At 39.6% G+C, this 18,848-nt stretch overlaps 2 protein-coding genes across 2 annotated transcripts; both read right to left on the bottom strand.

The window, feature by feature from the left end:
* Positions 1-6,330: 6,330 nt before the first annotated feature.
* LOC104457058 (rust resistance kinase Lr10) lies at positions 6,331-8,696 on the bottom strand. The gene is made up of 3 exons (XM_039299683.1): positions 8,600-8,696; positions 7,723-7,794; positions 6,331-7,599 (listed from the first exon to the last, which is right to left on the bottom strand). The coding sequence occupies exons 1-3, from the start codon at positions 8,694-8,696 to the stop codon at positions 6,431-6,433; spliced, it is 1,338 nt and encodes a 445-aa protein (XP_039155617.1). The 3' UTR covers positions 6,331-6,430.
* An 8,187-nt stretch (positions 8,697-16,883) lies between these two features.
* LOC120286502 (rust resistance kinase Lr10-like) lies at positions 16,884-18,337 on the bottom strand. The gene is made up of 2 exons (XM_039298745.1): positions 18,276-18,337; positions 16,884-18,153 (listed from the first exon to the last, which is right to left on the bottom strand). Exons 1-2 carry the CDS (start codon positions 18,322-18,324, stop codon positions 16,982-16,984), a joined length of 1,221 nt encoding a protein of 406 aa, XP_039154679.1. The 5' UTR covers positions 18,325-18,337; the 3' UTR covers positions 16,884-16,981.
* Between the last annotated feature and the right edge of the window lie 511 nt (positions 18,338-18,848).

The following is an 18,848-nucleotide window of genomic DNA, read 5'->3' as shown; positions in this document are numbered from 1 at the left end:
AGCTATGCAAGAAGAGCTCAGATAGTTCAGCATAAATGATGTTTGGGAATTGACATCCAAACCAAAAGGAAAAACTGTTATTGGAGCCAAATGGGTGTTCAGAAACAAGATGAACGAGAAAGGGAAAGTCGTACGAAATAAAGCAAGACTCGTGGCCAAGGGATATACGCAAGAAGAAGGAATAGACTATGATGAGACTTACGCTCCAAAGGGCAAGGTTAGAAGCTATTCGTCTATTACTTGCGTTTGCTTGTTTTAAGAATTTCAGGTTATTCCAAATGGACGTCAAAAGCGCCTTCCTAAATGGATTTATCCATGAGGAAGTTTATGTGGAACAACCGCCAGGGTTTGAAGACCCAAAGAAGCCAGACTCGCCTTCGGGGACCGAAAAGGCTTTGTATGGTTTAAAGCAAGCACCTCGGGCTTGGTACGACAAAGTTAAGTAATTTCCTATTACAAAATGGTTTTGTCAAAGGTAAAGTAGATACGACCTTATTTATCAAGAAGGAAAACAAAAGTTTCTTACTTGTTCAAATATATGTGGATGACATTATTTTCGGATCCTCTAATGAGAATCAGGCAAGAAATTTTCTAAGTCTATGCGGGATGAGTTTGAAATGAGTATGATGGGAGAATTAACATTCTTTCTTGGTCTTCAAATAAAACAATTGAAGGAAGGAACTTTTATTTATCAAGAAAAATATGTGAATGATCTTGTCAAAAGGTTTGGACTGGAGAATTGCAAAAAGGTAGACATTCCAATGTCAAGTTCTTTAAAGATAGACAAAGATGAAGAAGGGAAGAAAGTTGATCAAAAGCTGTACAGAAGCATTATTGGATCACTTCTTTATCTTACTGCCTCTAGACCTGATATTTTGTTGAGTGTTTGCATCTCGTGCTAGGTTTCAATCGATCCTAGAGAATCTCATCTCAGTGCTGCGAAACGCATCATTAAATACGTCGCTTCATCATCAAGCATCGGTCTTTGGTATCCTAAGAAGGGAGACTTTAATCTTCTGGGATATTCAGACGCAGATCTGGCCGGTTGCAGAGTTGATAGAAAGAGCACTTCAGAACTTGCCGCTTGCTTGGAAGCGGGATGTGTCTTGGTTTTCAAGGAAACAAAGCACTGTGTCTCTTTCAACAACAGAAGCAGAGTATGTAGCTCTTGGAAGCTGCTGTTCGCAAATTCTATGGATAAAACAACAGCTAAGAGACTTTGAAATTGAAGACTCATGCACGGAGATTAATTGCGACAACACCAGCGCTATCAACCTCACCAAAAATCCAATTCTCCACTCAAGAGCAAAGCATATAGAGATTCGACATCACTTTATAAGAGACCATGTTCAAAATGGAGATGTTTCAATTCAATTTGTTGACTCAAAGAATCAACGGCGGATATATTCACAAAGCCTTTGGAGAAAATCAATTTGAGTCTATACGGACCAGACTCAATATTTTGAGGTATGAGGTTATCAAAATCTAAAGACTTTCAGACTCAGGCTTACAAGACTTTATCAACAGTCTTGGCTAGACCTTCAGACTGTAAGTCTTTCTCTCTCCAATCTTATCTTGAAAAGGTACGATCATCAGATTGTGTTTAAATTGTTGCTATATTTAATTAACATAAATATTGCATCGATTCATTTTCAAAAGGGAAGTTATTTTTGAAATAACTATTTTTGCGGATAAAGACAGTTATTTTGAAAAGGCATATTTTTATTTCCTTTGTGACGGTTTGTTTACTCTTCTTTTTAACCGAACAAGCACTGTCGATTTCTCTTCACTTTTCTACTCTCTCTCAAAAACCCTAGAAAGCATCGATCCTCCATTCCCGTTTGTCTTCTTCGCTAAATCTTCAAAAAGTTATCATCTTTTCTGGGAAAGTCAAGCTAGGAAACTTCCAATCACTCGTTAAAGATGTCTTCTTCACGAAAGTCGTCAAGAATCGCAAGGGGGACCACAGAGAATGAGTGAGGGGCCTACGCACTTCGATCTTACTCAAGATGAAGTTTCTCCGATCAGAACCGAGCCCACAACATTCTCAGCAGCGTCATTCTCCACCTTCTAGTCCTCAAGGCGTTGTTGATCGGCATCGGAAGAAATCATCGAGGAGGCGGACCCGTAAGAGTTCAAAAGCCCGCTTTTATTTACAAGCTATATCGTGCTTTAAAAGGAATTCGTACTCCTTTGAACTATGTTGATGATTTTGTTAAAGAAAAAGGATATAGGAACGAATATATCTTTCGAAAAGAATGGAAAGTTTGGGAATCGCTCGTAAAGGGGTGGCCGAGGAAACCCTTGCGAATATCCCAAGTGATCCTCGTGATCGGGGCCAAATCCCGTAGATGGGAATGATGATGACAATCTGTTCAGTCTATTTCAACCGAAAATGGGTATTGCGGCTGAAATTCAAGGAAAAAGGGAGATTTGTTCGGATCAAAGGAACAAAAGGATCTGTACTCGAAATTGCTGAAGCGTGGGGTAATAAACCCTAGGAGTGTGGACTTTGATTTTCTGGATGCTGTGAAAGTGAACTTGAGGGAAAAGTTCAGTTATCTTCAACTTGAAAAGTTTTGTTCTGACTCTACTGAGGCTTATACTGAATTGACTGCATATTTCTATTCAAATCTTAGCTTTTTGGATGCGAATAGATTCTCCTTCAGTGTTAAAGAACAAGACTATGTTGTGGATATGAATATGCTGGCAGATGTGCTAGAAGTTGAGAGAGGCAGATATCATCCGATTAAAGTTTCCATTGCTGGGGCTACACTTGAACTGGTGAAGGACAGGAGAACAAATGAGAAGATCACTTACTCACGGATGAATGCATTCAACATCTTGCTTCACAAAATCGTGATCAATTGCCTTCGGCCGAAATCAACTTCCAAAACCGATGTGTCAAGTTCGAGGCAAAGTTGATGTATGCCATCCTCTCGTGGTAAGAAGTTTTCTCTCCCTCATACTTTGTTATGTTTCATATGTATAGAGCAGTGATGAAGGACAGAGGTCAACTCCCTTACCCAAGCCTTGTTACAAAGTTATTCAGACATCTGAATATTCAGCCTCCGCAAATCTTTTGTGTTCGATCATGCGATCATATGGTGGTAGGACTGAAAATGGTAACCAAAATGCGTCTGAAGGAACTGAGCAAGGAATTGGAGAAATTCAAGGAGAAGACTCCTACCAAATCTCATCAATTCTCTTCTTCGCTAAGAGAAAAGGGAAGGAGCCCATGGCTGCTCCATCAAAGAAAAGAAGAGCTCTCCTCGTTGAGGATGAAGATGATGACGATGACATCACCATCTCTGCAATGGCTTTGAGGAACTTAAGTCATCCTGTTCCACAGAAAGAATCGGAACAAAGGACGAAAGAAGCAGAGGAGAAGGAAGAAGAAGAAAGAGAAGCAAAAGAGAAGGAAGAAGAAGAAAGGGAAACATAGCAAGAAGCATAGCAAGAGCAAGAAAGACTCAAGAAGAAAGAAGAGAAGGAGAACCCGAGGAAATCTCTTCTCCACCCGTAGGCATGAAAACAAGGGGAGTTCGGGAGAAAGGAGTGACATCTTCATTTCCGGATGAAAGTGAAGGAGTTAGTCGCCGCCCGCGCACCCGAGAAGATGTTTATGCATCTCAATTTCCGAGGAAGGTCATGAAGCTTCATCGCCCAACCTGCGAGATTATGCTTTGATCCACCATCGTCCGCTTTTACTCCATCGAACGAGCGAGAAGCAAGTACTCGGGACGATAATGGAGCAGATTTTCGCAGAATCATGGATATTCTCTTGGAGATGAAAGGTCAGATTTATGCCTTGGGATGCGAAGTTCAAAGCTTGAAGAATGAAGGTCAAGCTTCTTCCTGTTCATTAAATGAAAAGATGCAAGCCCTCTCTATTCAGAATCAGGCCAATGCCAAGAGTGAGGAGGTTGTACAGCTGAAGGAAGACTTTAAGAGGCTGGAAGGCATTGTTCAGTCTATGGAAGATTTCCAGCTTGTCCGCGTTCCCAAGCAATCTTGATTTCATCTCATCCTTTTTAAATGATGACAAAAAGGGGGAGAGATGCATGATTTGAAAACTTTCAATCTTTTTTAATTTTTAACTGTTTGTTGGATTGTGTTTAACTGTCTGTTTGTTTTTGACAGACTTTGACTTTGTTTTGTGTCTGGATAAGAACTGCCTAGACTTGGATTTGACTGGATTTGACTGCTTCTATTTATCAATATTGATATCTTATGAATGGCTTAAATCATATATTGGACTAACCTATTTTCTGTGGTTGCAGATTCTAGTGTTATTCTATTAGCCATTTATTTCCATAAGATATGCATATGTGTTTGAGAAATGTTTTGCAGGTCAAAGTTATCCAAATCTGAGGAAGGTTTTGTCACCATCAAAAAGGGGGAGATTGTTGGAGAAATCCTCGTGAAGAGTTTTGAAGTTGACAAAATGTTTCCGTCGCCTAGTCCGAAGGTCGCAGACTCGTTGGTTAAAGTCTCAAGACTTCCGGACAGCCGACTCAAGACTCAAAGTCTATCCTCATTGACATCAGCGATCCGTTGAAGAAAGGTTATCCCGAACTGGATGTTTTGTTCAGATTTAACCTTGTCATCCGGAGAAGATCTCGTGGCTGGAGAAGACGTATCGTAATCCTTTGATTGATCAAGATTGATTCAATGACTGAAGATTCGATGATTGTCTAAATATTATTGGAAGGTTCTACTTATGGAAACCGAGATCCCGATTGTATGGGCGAACAGATTGATGGGCTATCAACACGTTCCTTTAATAGCTCGAACGATCTTCCTAATTGATTCCGTCCAACGGGTAGATTGGAGGAATTCCTTTGGAAAGTGCCAACGGGTATGATGGCATAAAGGAGTATATAAGGAAGACGTTCTTAGTTGTTTAAGGAGAGAGTGCGCGATAGAAGAATTCCAAAGTCTCGAAGCTCCTATTTGTTTAGATAAATCTCTTGAGCGAATACTTGTATACAAAAGAGAGTCTATATTTGTGAGAGACCTTGAGGAGGTGTGATAGAACATCTACACTTTGTGGAATCAAGGCAAAGCTGTGCTGTAACTTCTCTTTTGATCATAGTAAAATCCAGCCGGTGGGCTGTCGGTGCGGAAGAGTGGACGTAGGCTTGGAATAAGCCGAACCACTATAAATCCCGTGTTTGATTTTCTCTTCCTTACTCTCTCTACATCGATCGTATTTCAATCTGTTGAAAAATTGTTCCGTATATCAAAAATTGTTTGTGCGCCTATTCACCCCCTCTAGGTGTTTATACTAGCAATATCACTCGACATTCTGCGTCGTCGATCTTACTTGGTTTGGACTACCTCTGGAGAATCTCTTCATGTAAAGGTTTGGCTTGGAATATTACTTGTCAAAGCATAGTTGCATAGACATGGCGGTTCTGTTCTTTTACCCATCGGTGCATTCGACTCATGGTGCAACAAATCTGAAAAAAGCTTTTATATGCTATTTGAGAGTCAGCTTTCAAGATGATCTCGAACAATTTCGTGTTCTACAAACCGAGACTTGTTCGAGTCATTGAAAGCCTTCAATTTCTGACCTTGTACTACGAAGGTCCTTCCTTTATCTGTTTCTAGATACTTTAAAAACCATCTAAAGTAATTGAAAAGACCATGCGGAAAAAAAGTTAATTGCTGTTGTACTTGGCGAGGCAACCCAAGTTTAAGTAGCATGCACTTTTGCTACTTCTCTATGTATTCTTACTCCTGATGAATGGCGTTGTTTGTAGCTTCCATTTAGGAGTACCTTGCTAATCGGCATCGGGTTAGGGTTCTCTGTCTGCAATATCCGAGTGAAGTGGATATCGCGCGCGTTCCTTATCAACATCGGTGTCTGGAGGAATGTTTGCTAAGCAAGAAAACTCGTGTGCAGGGGACAACAGTGAGGAATATAGTACTTGTTCGGATGAATGTAAGGCAACATCTCATGACTTATCATCGAGTGAATGCACAAATTCTTACTGCATTGAGATATTGTGCTTTTGTAATACATCACATCCTCTAACATGACATCACATGTTCATCGGTTAGGTCGAAGTCAGAGATTGCTTGAGCATGTAGCTGATGACGATCTGGTTGATCGAGCAGGTATTGAAGGGTGGGGGTGAGAGCTTTTGATGGAAACGAGAGAGATTCGTTGCTCAAAATGTAAACATTACCATGAAGAAAAAATTACATTGTTCTGCCAAGAGGATTCACACAAAACAAAAATTATAACGAATGCCATACGACATTCATTGTCATTTATAAAACATGGACGTAATGAGTCTAACAGAAAACACCGATGCTGTATGAAAAACATGTAAAAGCTTCATAGATTACATTATCAATGATGGTACATGTTGATAGTGTTAATTATATTTCGCATCTCATTTCTACAAGAGGAGAACAATCACACAATACATGATTTCGTAAACTCATTGTCGTGGTCAAATTGGTAATTGCCAGAAATTATTAGAGCACTTGATGAAGATGAGACTATTTCAAGTTCTATCTCATTGTTGTCATCATCAATTGGTGCCTCTATCAGATACAAAAACAGTTTTGGAGGTAGTTGCAGTTTATCGATATCTCCTTCAAGCATATTTAGAACTTTCCTCATTGACGGCCGATCATTAGGGCTTAGCTGTATGCACCATAGCGCAACGATTATCATCTTCCTTGTTTCTCTTTCCTCTTCTATGACTTCTACCCTCTCAACCTCCTTTTCTTTGCTGAGTTGATTATAAATCCACAAAGGAAAGTAAATTTGACTTGAATGCTCTGCACATGCATTTATATTTCTCCTTCTACCGGCCATTTCCATCAACATCATCCCAAAACTGTAAACATCGGCTTTATAAGAAATGCCACCAATGTCTTTGTAGAATAGCTCAAGCGCCATATAACCCAAGGTTCCTCTTGCTGCAGTCAACGATACTATGCTATGACCGATGGGATAAAGTCTTGCAAGTCCAAAGTCAGAAATTTTCGGAGTGAAACTTTGGTCTAGGAGAATGTTGTGCGGCTTGATATCAAAGTGTAGAATTTGCATATCACATCCCCGATGTAGATACTCTATCCCTCTAGCTATGCCAAGAGAGATCTCATGCATTTTCTTATAATCAAGAGGATCATCACCATCCTTATTCGAAATGTGTTTATCCAAAGAGCCATTCGGCATGAAATCATAGACTAGAGCTTGTTTGGAGTAATTGAAGCAAAAACCAACAAGTTGCACCACATTGACATGGTGGATCCTTCCAATTGTGGCCACTTCGCTAATAAAATCTTGGCCATTAGATTCTGGTTTGTTCAAAATCTTAACCGCAACTTCATTGCCACTTCTAAGGATTCCTCTATACGCAGAGCCATATCCCCCCTCACCTAATTTGCATTTGAAATTTTTTGTAATCTTCTTGATATCCGAGTAAGAGTACCTTATGGGCAAAAAGTTGTTGTGACCTTGTAGGAATTCTTCGATGTTTGCGTCAATTGCCCGGTGCCTTCTCATCCACTTATAGATTAGAAGTATCAACACACATGGAGCTCCGAGTATGAATTTTGCTGGGACGTAGTTGGCTACATAGAAATTGTCCATAGATTAGCGCAGTGTAATAATTTTTTTGTAAACATAATTGTTTTTAATCAGAGTGCTTCTTGAGATCATCATAGTTGTGAGGAGAAAAGGCCCAGCAGTCATACCCAAGAAAAAGGCGAGGCGCCGACCTATAGGTGCCGCGTACCAATGCTTGGTCCACGCAGAATTAGGGGTGCCTGCAACAGATTAATTAGAGTCGGTGATCAATCAATGAAGAATTAAATTTATCATTTTAGCAGTTAAACATAAATATAATTTACTCTCCTTGACAGCGCTCAGATCACAGTTAATTCAATTCACCTAGGGAATCCATGCCATCGTAGCATGACATTTTCTCTTGAAGAAAAGCGATTTTGCTTTTGTTCACCTATATATACCAAATGATTCATAAGTTCACGTCTCCCTCCGCGTAATTCTAATTTACAAACGTCATTCAATACGCGTGCGGTTTATTCAACCGCATAACAATAACAGCCATGCAAGGGACACGAGCAACAATTAAATCAACCATTTTTCCCCAAACAAAAAATGAAGTAACAATGTCAAATCCAGAAAAGCTCCAAGATTCGTAAAATAAACGAGAGCAGTGCATGCCGACCCTTCTAAGAAATCTATTTAAACTTTTCTACTTAAGTGATGTGGCAATTTTTTTCTATTATGTTTTTAAAGAAACTAGTGTCTTAATGTGTGGATTTTATTAAAAATACCCAATTAAAACCTGCCACGTCACTTGGTAAGTAAATTTTGATCAGATCTCTTAGTGAAGCTAGCATTTAAGGAAAGGAGGAGGAGGAAGAAGAGAAAAAGAAAGAACAGCTTAAGGGAACGTCGCTACGGAAATAATAGCCGCAATCCTCCCCTCGGCTTATAAAACTTAAGTGACATGGAAACCATTTTTTCCACTGATAGTAGAATGGATAGGAGAGAGTGAATCCCTCGACCATCTTGCTGTGGAGGTCCTTGTATGGTAAGCTCCCATACTGATCCCCTCCACCCTGAGACTTGATCCGCTGTGAATGCCATCATGGTTACGGTGCAAGAGTCCTTGATATCCTTGCTCGTAGATCTCCATGTACATCGTATGAGTACACCTTCATTTGGGAAAAATAAGGAGTTGTGTCGGCAGAGTATGCGCCCTCAATACATGGTTTGGCATCAATATAAGAAGTAGAAGTAACAGGTTGTGAGCACTTCATGAAGGCCACAGTGACATTGCCATATGGAAATCCATATAATTCATCAAATGGACTAGACATAGTAAAGTTGGAGTATGCCAATGGGTAACGAGGAAGGGATGAGCAATTACCCTTCTGCAGTCCATCATCAACCACCGTGATATTACCAGAGAAGTTATTTTGGTCAATATAAAAATCGTAATGAATCGACTTCACATAATATCGGCCAGCATATAGATATAGAATAGTGCAGTTATTTTCACAAGCTAGCTCATAGTGAGAGTTACCGCAATATTTTGGATTGCCTTTCAATCGAAAAGGATAACTTATGTTAAGAATCTCACCGCAAGATGAAGGGGCACACAAGGGATTCTTTTTCGCATCGCAGCTTGTCCCTAACAATAGCACAATATGCGATATGAGAAGTAAAACACGGAGCACAAATATCGAGCTGCGAGAAATAATCATCTCTTTATCGTTTGGTCTGATGCAATGGAAGTTTTAGCTCACCTGGTAATGCGAGGGATGCTTAATAAAGGGTTTGGAGTCATCGGTCATCGAAATGTCCAAGTCAACCTAAAACAAAGTCTAGCGAAGAAAAACTTAAAAAGTATGACCCGGCAAAAACACGATTTCGGAATTAGAGATGGATAGCTTTCACATTCATTAGGGAGGAAATTTCTCTGCATTTTCCAGATTTCATTTTTCTTGGCAAAATAATTCTCTCTAGAAATTTATTATAGTACCGTAAAAAAGAATCGGTTTTAATGTTTTGTACCCTAAACTCAATCAAAATCCTCTCAAATGAGGCATATGGCGTTCTATTTTATTTTCAAGGCCAATATTTCATAAGTGTCGCTGCGTTAAATTTTAAAGACGCAAAATGTAAAGGATGATGTATTTCAGCGTATAAGGTTTTTCATTTTTGAGAAAAAAAAAATTAGTAACCAAGAAAGAGGATAATGTTAAAAATTAGTAGCGAAACTCGAAACTTGTTGGTGGCGAGAGTTTATAATAGGAGATAGTGAATCCCTCGACCGTCATGTTGTGGAGGTCCTTAGACGGTGAGCTCGCACGATTATACCGATCCTTTACCCACCCTGGGATATAATGCGGTTTTAAAGCCTTTATGGTTCTAGTGTAAGTATCCTTGATGTCCCCTACTCGGAGATCAAACCCATGTACAACGTATGAGTACACCTTCATTTGGGAAAAAATAGGGGGCATATCGGAAGGATATGCTCCCTCAATACATGGTTCAGTATTGACTTACGAAGTAGAAGCAAGCGGCTGTGAGCACTTCATGAAGACCACCAGCACAGCTAACGAACCGTATGGATCATTATCACTAAAGTTGGAGAGCGCCAATGAGTAATGAGGGAGGGATGAGCAATCACTTTTTTGTAGTCCATCGTCAACCACCGTGATTTCGCCGTCGAATAAACATCTGCTAAGATTGGAACGGTAGTAAATTGATTTTACATAATATTGGCTGGCATATAGATATAGAACAATGTGATTATTTTCACAAGCTAGCTTATGCTCAAAGCGGCCGCATCCTTTTGGGTTGCCTTTCAATCGAAAGTAATAGCGTATGTCACGAACCTCACCGCAAAATGAAGCGGCGGACAAGTGATTCTTCTATGTACCACAACTCATCCCAATTAGCAGCAGAACATACAATATGAAAAGCAAAACACTGAACATGCTTATGGAGCTCAGAGACTTAATCGTCTCTCTATTGTTTGATCCGATGCAATGAAAGTTTTTGCTAATTGGTAATGCGATGGAGTGTTGAAAAAGCACCGCCTCTCTCTCTCCTAGAGTTCTTTAGATCTCTCTCTCTCTCTCGCTAGAGCTCTCCAGATCCCTCTCTCTAGATTTGTCTCTTGTCCTCTAGAAGTCGCAGGTTGCTGCAGAAGAAAGTCAAAAGAAAACATGCAGCCCACAATTGTTGACTACTTAAAGTCGGCAAGTTGAGAGCTTGAAGGACTCCACCGACTTTGCAGCCTATAAATAGGAGGAAGTGTGTCTTGTACGAGAGAGTTGAGAGGTAGGGTGATAGGGGTCTTGTGTGTGTGAAAAGTGTGAGTGGTGTTGTGTGCGTAAGTGAAGTGTGTACGTGAGTGTGTGAGTGGGTGGAGTAGGTGGCATGAAAAAGTGTGTGTAGTGGTGAGGCATGTGAGATGTATATGAGAGTGGTGTGTGTGTAAAGAGTTTGCAATATTGCTTATATAAAATCAAGTGATTATTTTACTTGTACATTCACTTGATTTTTCAACAAGTGGTATCAGAGCAGGTCGTCGTAGACCGTGTGAAGACAGTGGTCGGGGACCATTGTAAGTGAGCAAGGCGGTCAGGGATCGTCGAGCCAAGGAGCGAAGAAGTGAAGGACGTCAGAGTTCTGCCAGTGCACAATCTGAGATTGTGAAGTTGGTTGGTCTGGGACCAAGCTTACTTGGTATAGTGCGGGGCATTATACTCCATGGTGGATTTCTCAAGTCCGATGAACGGGATGGAGAAGCTCAATGACTTTAATTATAATAATTGGAGTACCCGCATGCGGTACTATTTGCTTGGACAAGATTTATGGGATATTGTTGGCGGCAACAACACCACACCACCCACAAATGATAGTGATTTAAGAAAGTGGAACGTCAAGTCAGGTAAGGCTCTCTACGTTCTTGCCGTGACTGTTGATGATGAATTATTGCAACACATAAAGAGTGCGAAGACCCCGAAGGAGGCCTGGGATAACTTGGCAACACTGTTTGCGAGGACAAACGATGCCAAGTTACAATGCCTGGAGAACGAGCTCCTCTCAATCTCGCAACAAAGTATGACGGTAAGTCAATGTTAGGGAAATCCCTTATAATGTTTTGAAGATGACAAAATAAATCAAAGGCTACTAACATGTTTGATGGTTGAGTAATAGACCATGCAGATGTTAGAACATGTAGAGGATATTATCAAAGTCGGAAGACGGCGGAAGACCGAACGTAACATATGTCCAGTATATTTTTGAAGATTTCCAGACTTCTGTGTCAAAGTCTGAAGATTGCCAGACTCAAGACTCAAAGTCTGAAGACTGCCAGACTTTAGTGTCAAAATCTGTTCTACATCAGAAGTTTGTCAACTCTGACTAATTCCAGACTGAACGTGAATGATGAACCGAGAAGACGGACTCTATGCTGAAGCTGAACCGAAGACAGACTCTATCTGAGAAGCTGAACTAGGTACAGACCTTAAAGCTAAATCTGTTCGAAGCGGATATGTTCGGACCCGTTTGTAAAGTCTGACTCAGATTGTAAAGTCTATTGCTCTCGGACTTTACATCCAGATTCGATGAATCGTAACTCAAGCCCAATCTTATAACGGCTAGTGATCTGGTTTGGATTCCACATCAAGATTGATTTGATTGATTCAATCTAATTGATTGACGATTGGATCTTGAAGACAAGATCTTTCTATACGAAGAAGCTTTACTTATGGAAACCAAGATTTCGTTTGTATGGGCGATCGGAATCAATTTGGGATTTTACCTTTGTCACTCAACGGCTACCAAATCTTCTAGATACAGAGCTGTCCAATGGGTATATTGGAAGACGATTCTCCGGGATGCTGTCCAACGGGTAGTTTGGAAGTGGAGGAGTATTTAAGGAGATGAAAGACCGATGAGCAAGTAAGAGACGGAGCGTAGAATTTATAATTCCAAAGTCCGAGCGATCTTTGTTCATATACTTGTCTCTTGAGAGCTTAAACGTTTGTAATCGTGAGAGAAATACCAAAAGAGTGACTTAGTGAGATAGTGTGATCTACTACTAAGTGTTTGCACTCGAAGTTGTAATCTCTTGTTGATTGCATAGTGGAATCCAGCCAAGAAGGCTGTTAGCGTGGGAGAGTGGACGTAGGCTTGGATTAAGCCGAACCACTATAAATCTTGTGTTCTTATTCTCTTCCCTAACTCCTTTATTTTACTCGAAGTTTATTTTATTCCGCATATATTTGCCAAGGTTTATTTTATACACCTATTCACCCCCCTCTAGGTGTTCATACTAGCACTCTCAGTCAATACTTTTCTAAAGTTAAATCTATCTGCGAAGAAATTTCAAAATTAGATCCTAAGAATGCCATCTCTGAGACAAGAATGAGAAGAATAATAATTCATGGGTTAAGGCCGGAGTATAACGGTATTGTTACGGCCACTCGTGGATGGGCAAATGAGCCAACTCTAACTGAGTTGGAAAATATATTGGCCAATCAAGAGGCCTTAGATAAACAAATGCCTAAGGTCTCAATTATGGAGGATGAAAGTGCCCTCTTCAGTAATAAAAGAGGGTTCAAGGGCCAGAATAGAAATAGAGCAGGTGCAAGAGATGGCAAACCATGGAAAGATCATGGAGATTGGTGGAGGCAACCCGAAAAGAAGGGTTATCAGCCAGGGGGAGCTCGTCAAGATCGTGACGACGATAACGACGAAGATAAGAGCAACAAAAGGCGTAGCAAACGGTGCTACATTTGTGGCAAGGTAGGACATATTGCCAGATTCTGTTGGTACAGGCAAGAAGAAGGAAATGTCGTCACTTCTTGCAAGAAGGAGATTGAAAGCGAAGAAGAATGGGACTTTCAAGCGCCTGTTGCAGTGAAGGAACGAGAAGAGCTTGCAATAGCTTGTATAGTTGAGTTGGATAATTCGACAGGTTCCATCACGACCCCGAATAAGAGCAAGCCAAGGGAGAACTCGAAGAAGCAAATGCCAACAAGCAGTTGTGAAAAGAAATTGCATGATATGCAAGATATGATAAAGAAGCTAAAAGTTGAGAAAACAAAGATGGAGAATATGTTGAAGAAAAGGGATGAGATGATAAGGCAGAAGGATGGAGAGCTCAAGGCAAAAGAAAGGGAGCTAGAGAAGTTCCGATGTGAGTTCAAGAAGATGCAGAAGCTTCAGGATCTCAAGCCCGCTATGATGTTCCCAATTGGTCATACTGAGAGAGATATCAAACACAAGAAGGAGAAAAAGAAAGTTTTCTTTGAGAAAAGGAGGCCATCTACACCCTACATCCCGTGGTGTAAGGATCGGTGGAATAAGATCAAGGGGAAGAAATTTTATGAGGAAAAGGATCAAGAGGTCTACATTGAAGTGCTTCGGATGAGATTGAATCGGTTGAAGCACGAAATGAAAGTCACAAATGAGAGGCTTGATTGAATGAGTTCTAATCTCAACATTCTTAGAGGAGATATGCTAAATACGAAGACTGAATTGAGTAAGAAGAAGGAAAATGAGACTAAAGGGCAAAATGAATTGGCGTTGCAAAAATTCAAGGATCACAAAACTCAATGGAAAATCGCAAGAGAAGCAACTAAAGATGGAGCCATAAAGCCATCCACCTATGAGGAAGCTTCGTAATATGCTGAATGGAGAAAGATAGTTGAAGAGTCCAAAAGCAATATCGGCACAACTACCATATCTAAATTAAGAGAGAGTAGTCGGTGAGGGGGAGTGTTGAAAAAGCACCGCCTCTCTCTCTCCTAGAGTTCTCTAGATCTCTCTCTCTCTCTCTCTCTCTCTAGAGCTCTCCAGATCCCTCTCTCTAGATTTGTCTCTTGTCCTCTAGAAGTCGCAGGTTGCTACAGAAGAAAGTCAAAAGAAAACATGCAGCCCACAATTGTTGACTACTTAAAGTCGGCAAGTTGAGAGCTTGAAGGACTCCACCGACTTTGCAGCCTATAAATAGGAGGAAGTGTGTCTTGTACGAGAGAGTTGAGAGGTAGGGTGATAGGGGTCTTGTGTGTGTGAAAAGTGTGAGTGGTGTTGTGTGCGTAAGTGAAGTGTGTACGTGAGTGTGTGAGTGGGTGGAGTAGGTGGCGTGAAAAAGTGTGTGTAGTGGTGAGGCGTGTGAGATGTATATGAGAGTGGTGTGTGTGTAAAGAGTTTGCAATATTGCTTATATAAAATCAAGTGATTATTTTACTTGTACATTCACTTGATTTTTCAACATGGAGGCCCAGTAATATGAATGAAAAGAGCCTGGAGTCCTTGGTCATTAAAATGTCTAAGTCAACCAATAAAGCAAAGTCTAGTGAAGAAAAAGTGGATATCGCGTGGAAATTGCAGTCCTTGCGGTCAAGGTGTCAAAACATGGTGGTGGAATCAAAATCTTTCGAGTGAGGCAATGACGTTCTATTTTCTTTTCAAGACTCATATTCCATAAGGGTCCCTTTGTTGAATTGGGAAGACAAAAGGAAAAAGATGTCGTATTTCATCATCTAAGCTTTTTATTTTTAACAAAAACAGAAATTGATAACAAAAATAGACTATGAAAAAGAAAATTAACTTGTATAATGTCGCTTTTGGCAAAAATAAAAGGAAAATAAGAAATAAGTGCTTCTTGGATGGTGTAACACATTATGAAAGAAAGAAAACATACCATAATTTCTAGTGGTGGACCAATGCGCTCTGGTTAGAGCCTCACTAACTTCGTCGTCATGCAAACACTATAGATGCAAATTTCCAAGTCAACCATCAACACAAAGTCTAGCGAAGAAAAAGTGGGTCTCATGTGGAAATTGCTGCCCTTGCGGTCAAGGCGACAAAAACACAGTGTTGGAATTATTTATGGTGTGGCTTTCACGTTGATTAGAAAAGAAACTTCTCTGCAGTTTTCAGATTTAACTTTTCTTGGCAAATTGACTCTTTAGGAATCAATTTTAGTTCAGTAAAAAAAGAATCGATTGGAATGTTATGTACTCTAAATTGAATCAAAATCCTTTCAAGTGAGGCATTGGCATTCAAATTTTTTTTTTAATTTTTTTTTCAAGGCCAATATTCCACGAGTGTCAGTCAATAAATTGTGAAGACAAAAAGAAAAAAAAATGTCGCATTTCACTGAATAAGCTTTTTCATTATTGACAAAAAAAAAAAAAAAAACAGAATTGGTAACAAAGATAGACTATTAAAGGGAATATTAACTTGGATGGTGTAACACATTATGAAAGAAAGAAAGCAAAGTCGATAATTTTTAGCGATGGAACCCACGCACATTGACTAGAACCTCACTAATTTGGTCTACGCAAAGACTAAACATGCAATATTCAAGTTCGTAGAAAAAAATAAAAAAGCGATGTTTACTTATTCACTATCAACTTCAATATTACAATCACTCTCCTGTAATTGTGTTAGATCTATGAACAATATTGTCATCTCTCTGGGAACTCCGTTGCTTGGTTTTATTTAAAACTGAATCGAAATGATAGTTGGGTCTCGTTTTGAATTAGCCGTCCTTTTGTCGAGTCTGAGCGTCACTTGTTGTTCTCTTTTGAGTCTGGACATGAGCTAGAGTCTAGAATGGAGGACCATTCTCATGTGGAATTTCATGACCACTAAAGAGATTAAGTTTGTTAATTTTTTCCATTTTCTAATTTTTTAGCATCATTTTTTATGCTGCTTTATTTTGATAATAATAAAACTTAAAATTTACACTTCTCTGTCTGCGATCTCTGAACAAAGTGGAGATCTCGCGTTCCTTATGAACATCGGTGTCTTGAGGAATGTTTGCTTAGTAGGAAAACTCATGTGCAGGGGACAACAGTGAGGAATATGATGCTTGTTCTGAAGAATGCAAGGCACCATCTCTTGTCTTATCATGGAGTGAATGCACAAGTTCTTACTGCATTTAGGGATTGAGCTTACGTAATACATAATATGCTCTAACATAACATCACATGTTCAATTTCCATTCATCATAAAGGCAAAATTGTCAGCCTACTCTGTCTTTACTCTTTGACATGTGCTGGTCATTCATCGTTTAGGCTTGGACCCATCCCGTGACATGAGGACCAAGTCGGAGATAGCTTGAGCAGATAGCTGTCTTCGACGTGGGTGATCAACCAGAGGTTGAAGGGTAGGAATGAGAGGTTTTGATGGAAATGAGAGAGATTCATTGCTCAAAATGCAAACATTGACACGAAGAAAAAATTACCTTGTCATACCAAGAGGATTAAGAAGAAACAAAAATTGAATGAATGCCATATTCATCGTCATTTATAAAATATGGACATAACGAGTCTACCAGAAAACACTAGTACCATATGAAAAACATGTAAGAGCTTCACAGATTACATTTTGAATGATGATGCATGTTGATAGTACTATTTATAATTTTTGCATCTCATTATAGGGAAACAATCACACAATACATGATTTCATAAACTCATGGTCATGGTAAAATTGGGAACCGCTAGAAACTATCGGAGTACTTGACGAAGATGAGATTGTTTCAAGTTCTATGTCAGCATCAACATCATCAATGGGTGCCTCTCTTGGATACAAAAGTGGTTTTGGAGGTAGTTGTAGTTTATCCATATCTCCTTCAAGCATATCTAGGACTTTCCTCATCGACGGCCGATCATTAGGGCTCAATTGGATACACCACAATGCAACAATTATCATCTTCCTCGTTGTTTCTCTTTCCTCTTCTATGATATCTGCCCTTTCAAGTTCCTCTTCTTTGTCGAGTTGGTCATAAACCCACAAAGGAAAGTAAATTTGACTTGAACGCTCTGCATGAGCATTTAGATTTCTCCTTCTACCAGCCATTTCCATTAATAACATCCCAAAACTATAAACATCAGCTTTGTAAGAAATGCCACCAATGTCTTTATAGAATAGCTCAGGAGCCATATAACCTAAGGTTCCTCTTGCTGCAGTTAGCGATACTATACTGCGATCAGTGGGATAAAGTCTTGCAAGTCCAAAGTCAGAAACTTTCGGAGTAAAACTTCGGTCTAGGAGAATGTTGTGAGGCTTGATGTCAAAATGTAGAATTTGCATATCACATCCCCGATGTAGATACTCTATCCCTCTAGAGATGCCAAGAGAGATCTCATACATTTTCTTATAATCAAGAGGATCATCACTATCCTTATAGGAAAGGTGTTTATCCAAAGATCCATTCGACATGAAATCATAGAGAAGAGCTTGTTTGGAGTATTCGAAGCAAAAACCAACAAGTTGCACCACATTAACGTGGTGGATCGTTCCAATTGTGGCCACTTCACTTATAAAATCTTGGCCATTAGATTTTGATTTGTTCAAAATCTTAACCGCAACTTCATTGCCACTTCTAAGTATTCCTCTATATACGGAACCATATCCCCCCTCACCTAACTTGCATTTGAAATTTTCTGTGATCCTCTTGACATCCGAGTAAGAGTACCTTATGGGCAAAAAGTTATTGTGAGCTCGTAGGAATTCTTCGATATTTGCATCGGTCGCTTGATGCCTTCTTATCCACTTTAAGATTAGAAATATCAACACACACAGAGCTCCGAGTATGAATTTTGCTGCTAGGAAGTGGACTGTGGAGAAATTTGGCCAACGATTAGCATAGTGTGATAATTTTTTTTACACATACAATTTTTGTTTGTCAGAGTGTTGAATGAGAGCTTCATAGGTGTGAAGAGAAGAGGACTTATCATACCCAAGACAAAGAAGAGATTCCATTCGGCAATTCGACCAAAACCGTTCATGATATCCCGCGTAGAAACATCTGTAGATAGTAAGAGAATTCGTGAGAGATTACTAGATATGGTTAATTAGAATTAAGGACCAATCAATAAAGAACTAGATCCATTGTTTTAGTAGTTAAATAATAAAAGCAATTCACGTTAAGATGTACCCAAGTGAAGGATAACTTCATACAGTCACTGCAAAGTGCAAATACACACTTTTGTTAATTGAAATTTGCAAGTGGAGAACTCTAGAATAAAAAAAGAGTGAACGAGTTTCACTTTTCTAGATAACGCTTAGATCCAACTTTATTCTATTCACTCATGAAATCCATGTTATCATTGCATGATCTTTTCTTTTGAAGAAACACGTTTTCGCTTTTATTCTCCTAAATGTACTGAATGTTCATAAGTTCCCCATAACAATAACATTGATTCAAGGGACACAAGCTACGATCAAATCAAACAATTTTCCCAAAAAAATAAGGCCTAGTTCCCTAAAAAACCCTCAAGTTCTAGTCCAATTTTGGCCCGAACCTTTTTTG

This window comes from Eucalyptus grandis, chromosome 8 (assembly GCF_016545825.1).
Source record: "Eucalyptus grandis isolate ANBG69807.140 chromosome 8, ASM1654582v1, whole genome shotgun sequence".
NCBI lineage: Eukaryota > Viridiplantae > Streptophyta > Magnoliopsida > Myrtales > Myrtaceae > Eucalyptus > Eucalyptus grandis.
Note: the sequence above shows the minus strand (reverse complement) of the source record. Positions and strands in the feature narration are given on the sequence as shown.

Bases quoted from the DNA above. Each gene is read 5' to 3' on its own strand.
- LOC104457058 (XM_039299683.1), bottom strand. From the start codon at position 8,696: ATGTACATGGAGATCTACGAGCAAGGATATCAAGGACTCTTGCACCGT. The intron at 7,795-8,599 runs GTATGGGAGCTT...AATCTGTTGCAG, and splicing joins TCTCAGGGTGGAGGGGATCA to GCACCCCTAATTCTGCGTGG. The intron at 7,600-7,722 runs GTATGACTGCTG...ATTTCTATGTAG, and splicing joins GCGCCTCGCCTTTTTCTTGG to CCAACTACGTCCCAGCAAAA.
- LOC120286502 (XM_039298745.1), bottom strand. From the start codon at position 18,324: ATGAACGGTTTTGGTCGAATTGCCGAATGGAATCTCTTCTTTGTCTTG. The intron at 18,154-18,275 runs GTATGATAAGTC...ATTTCTCCACAG, and splicing joins GAATCTCTTCTTTGTCTTGG to TCCACTTCCTAGCAGCAAAA.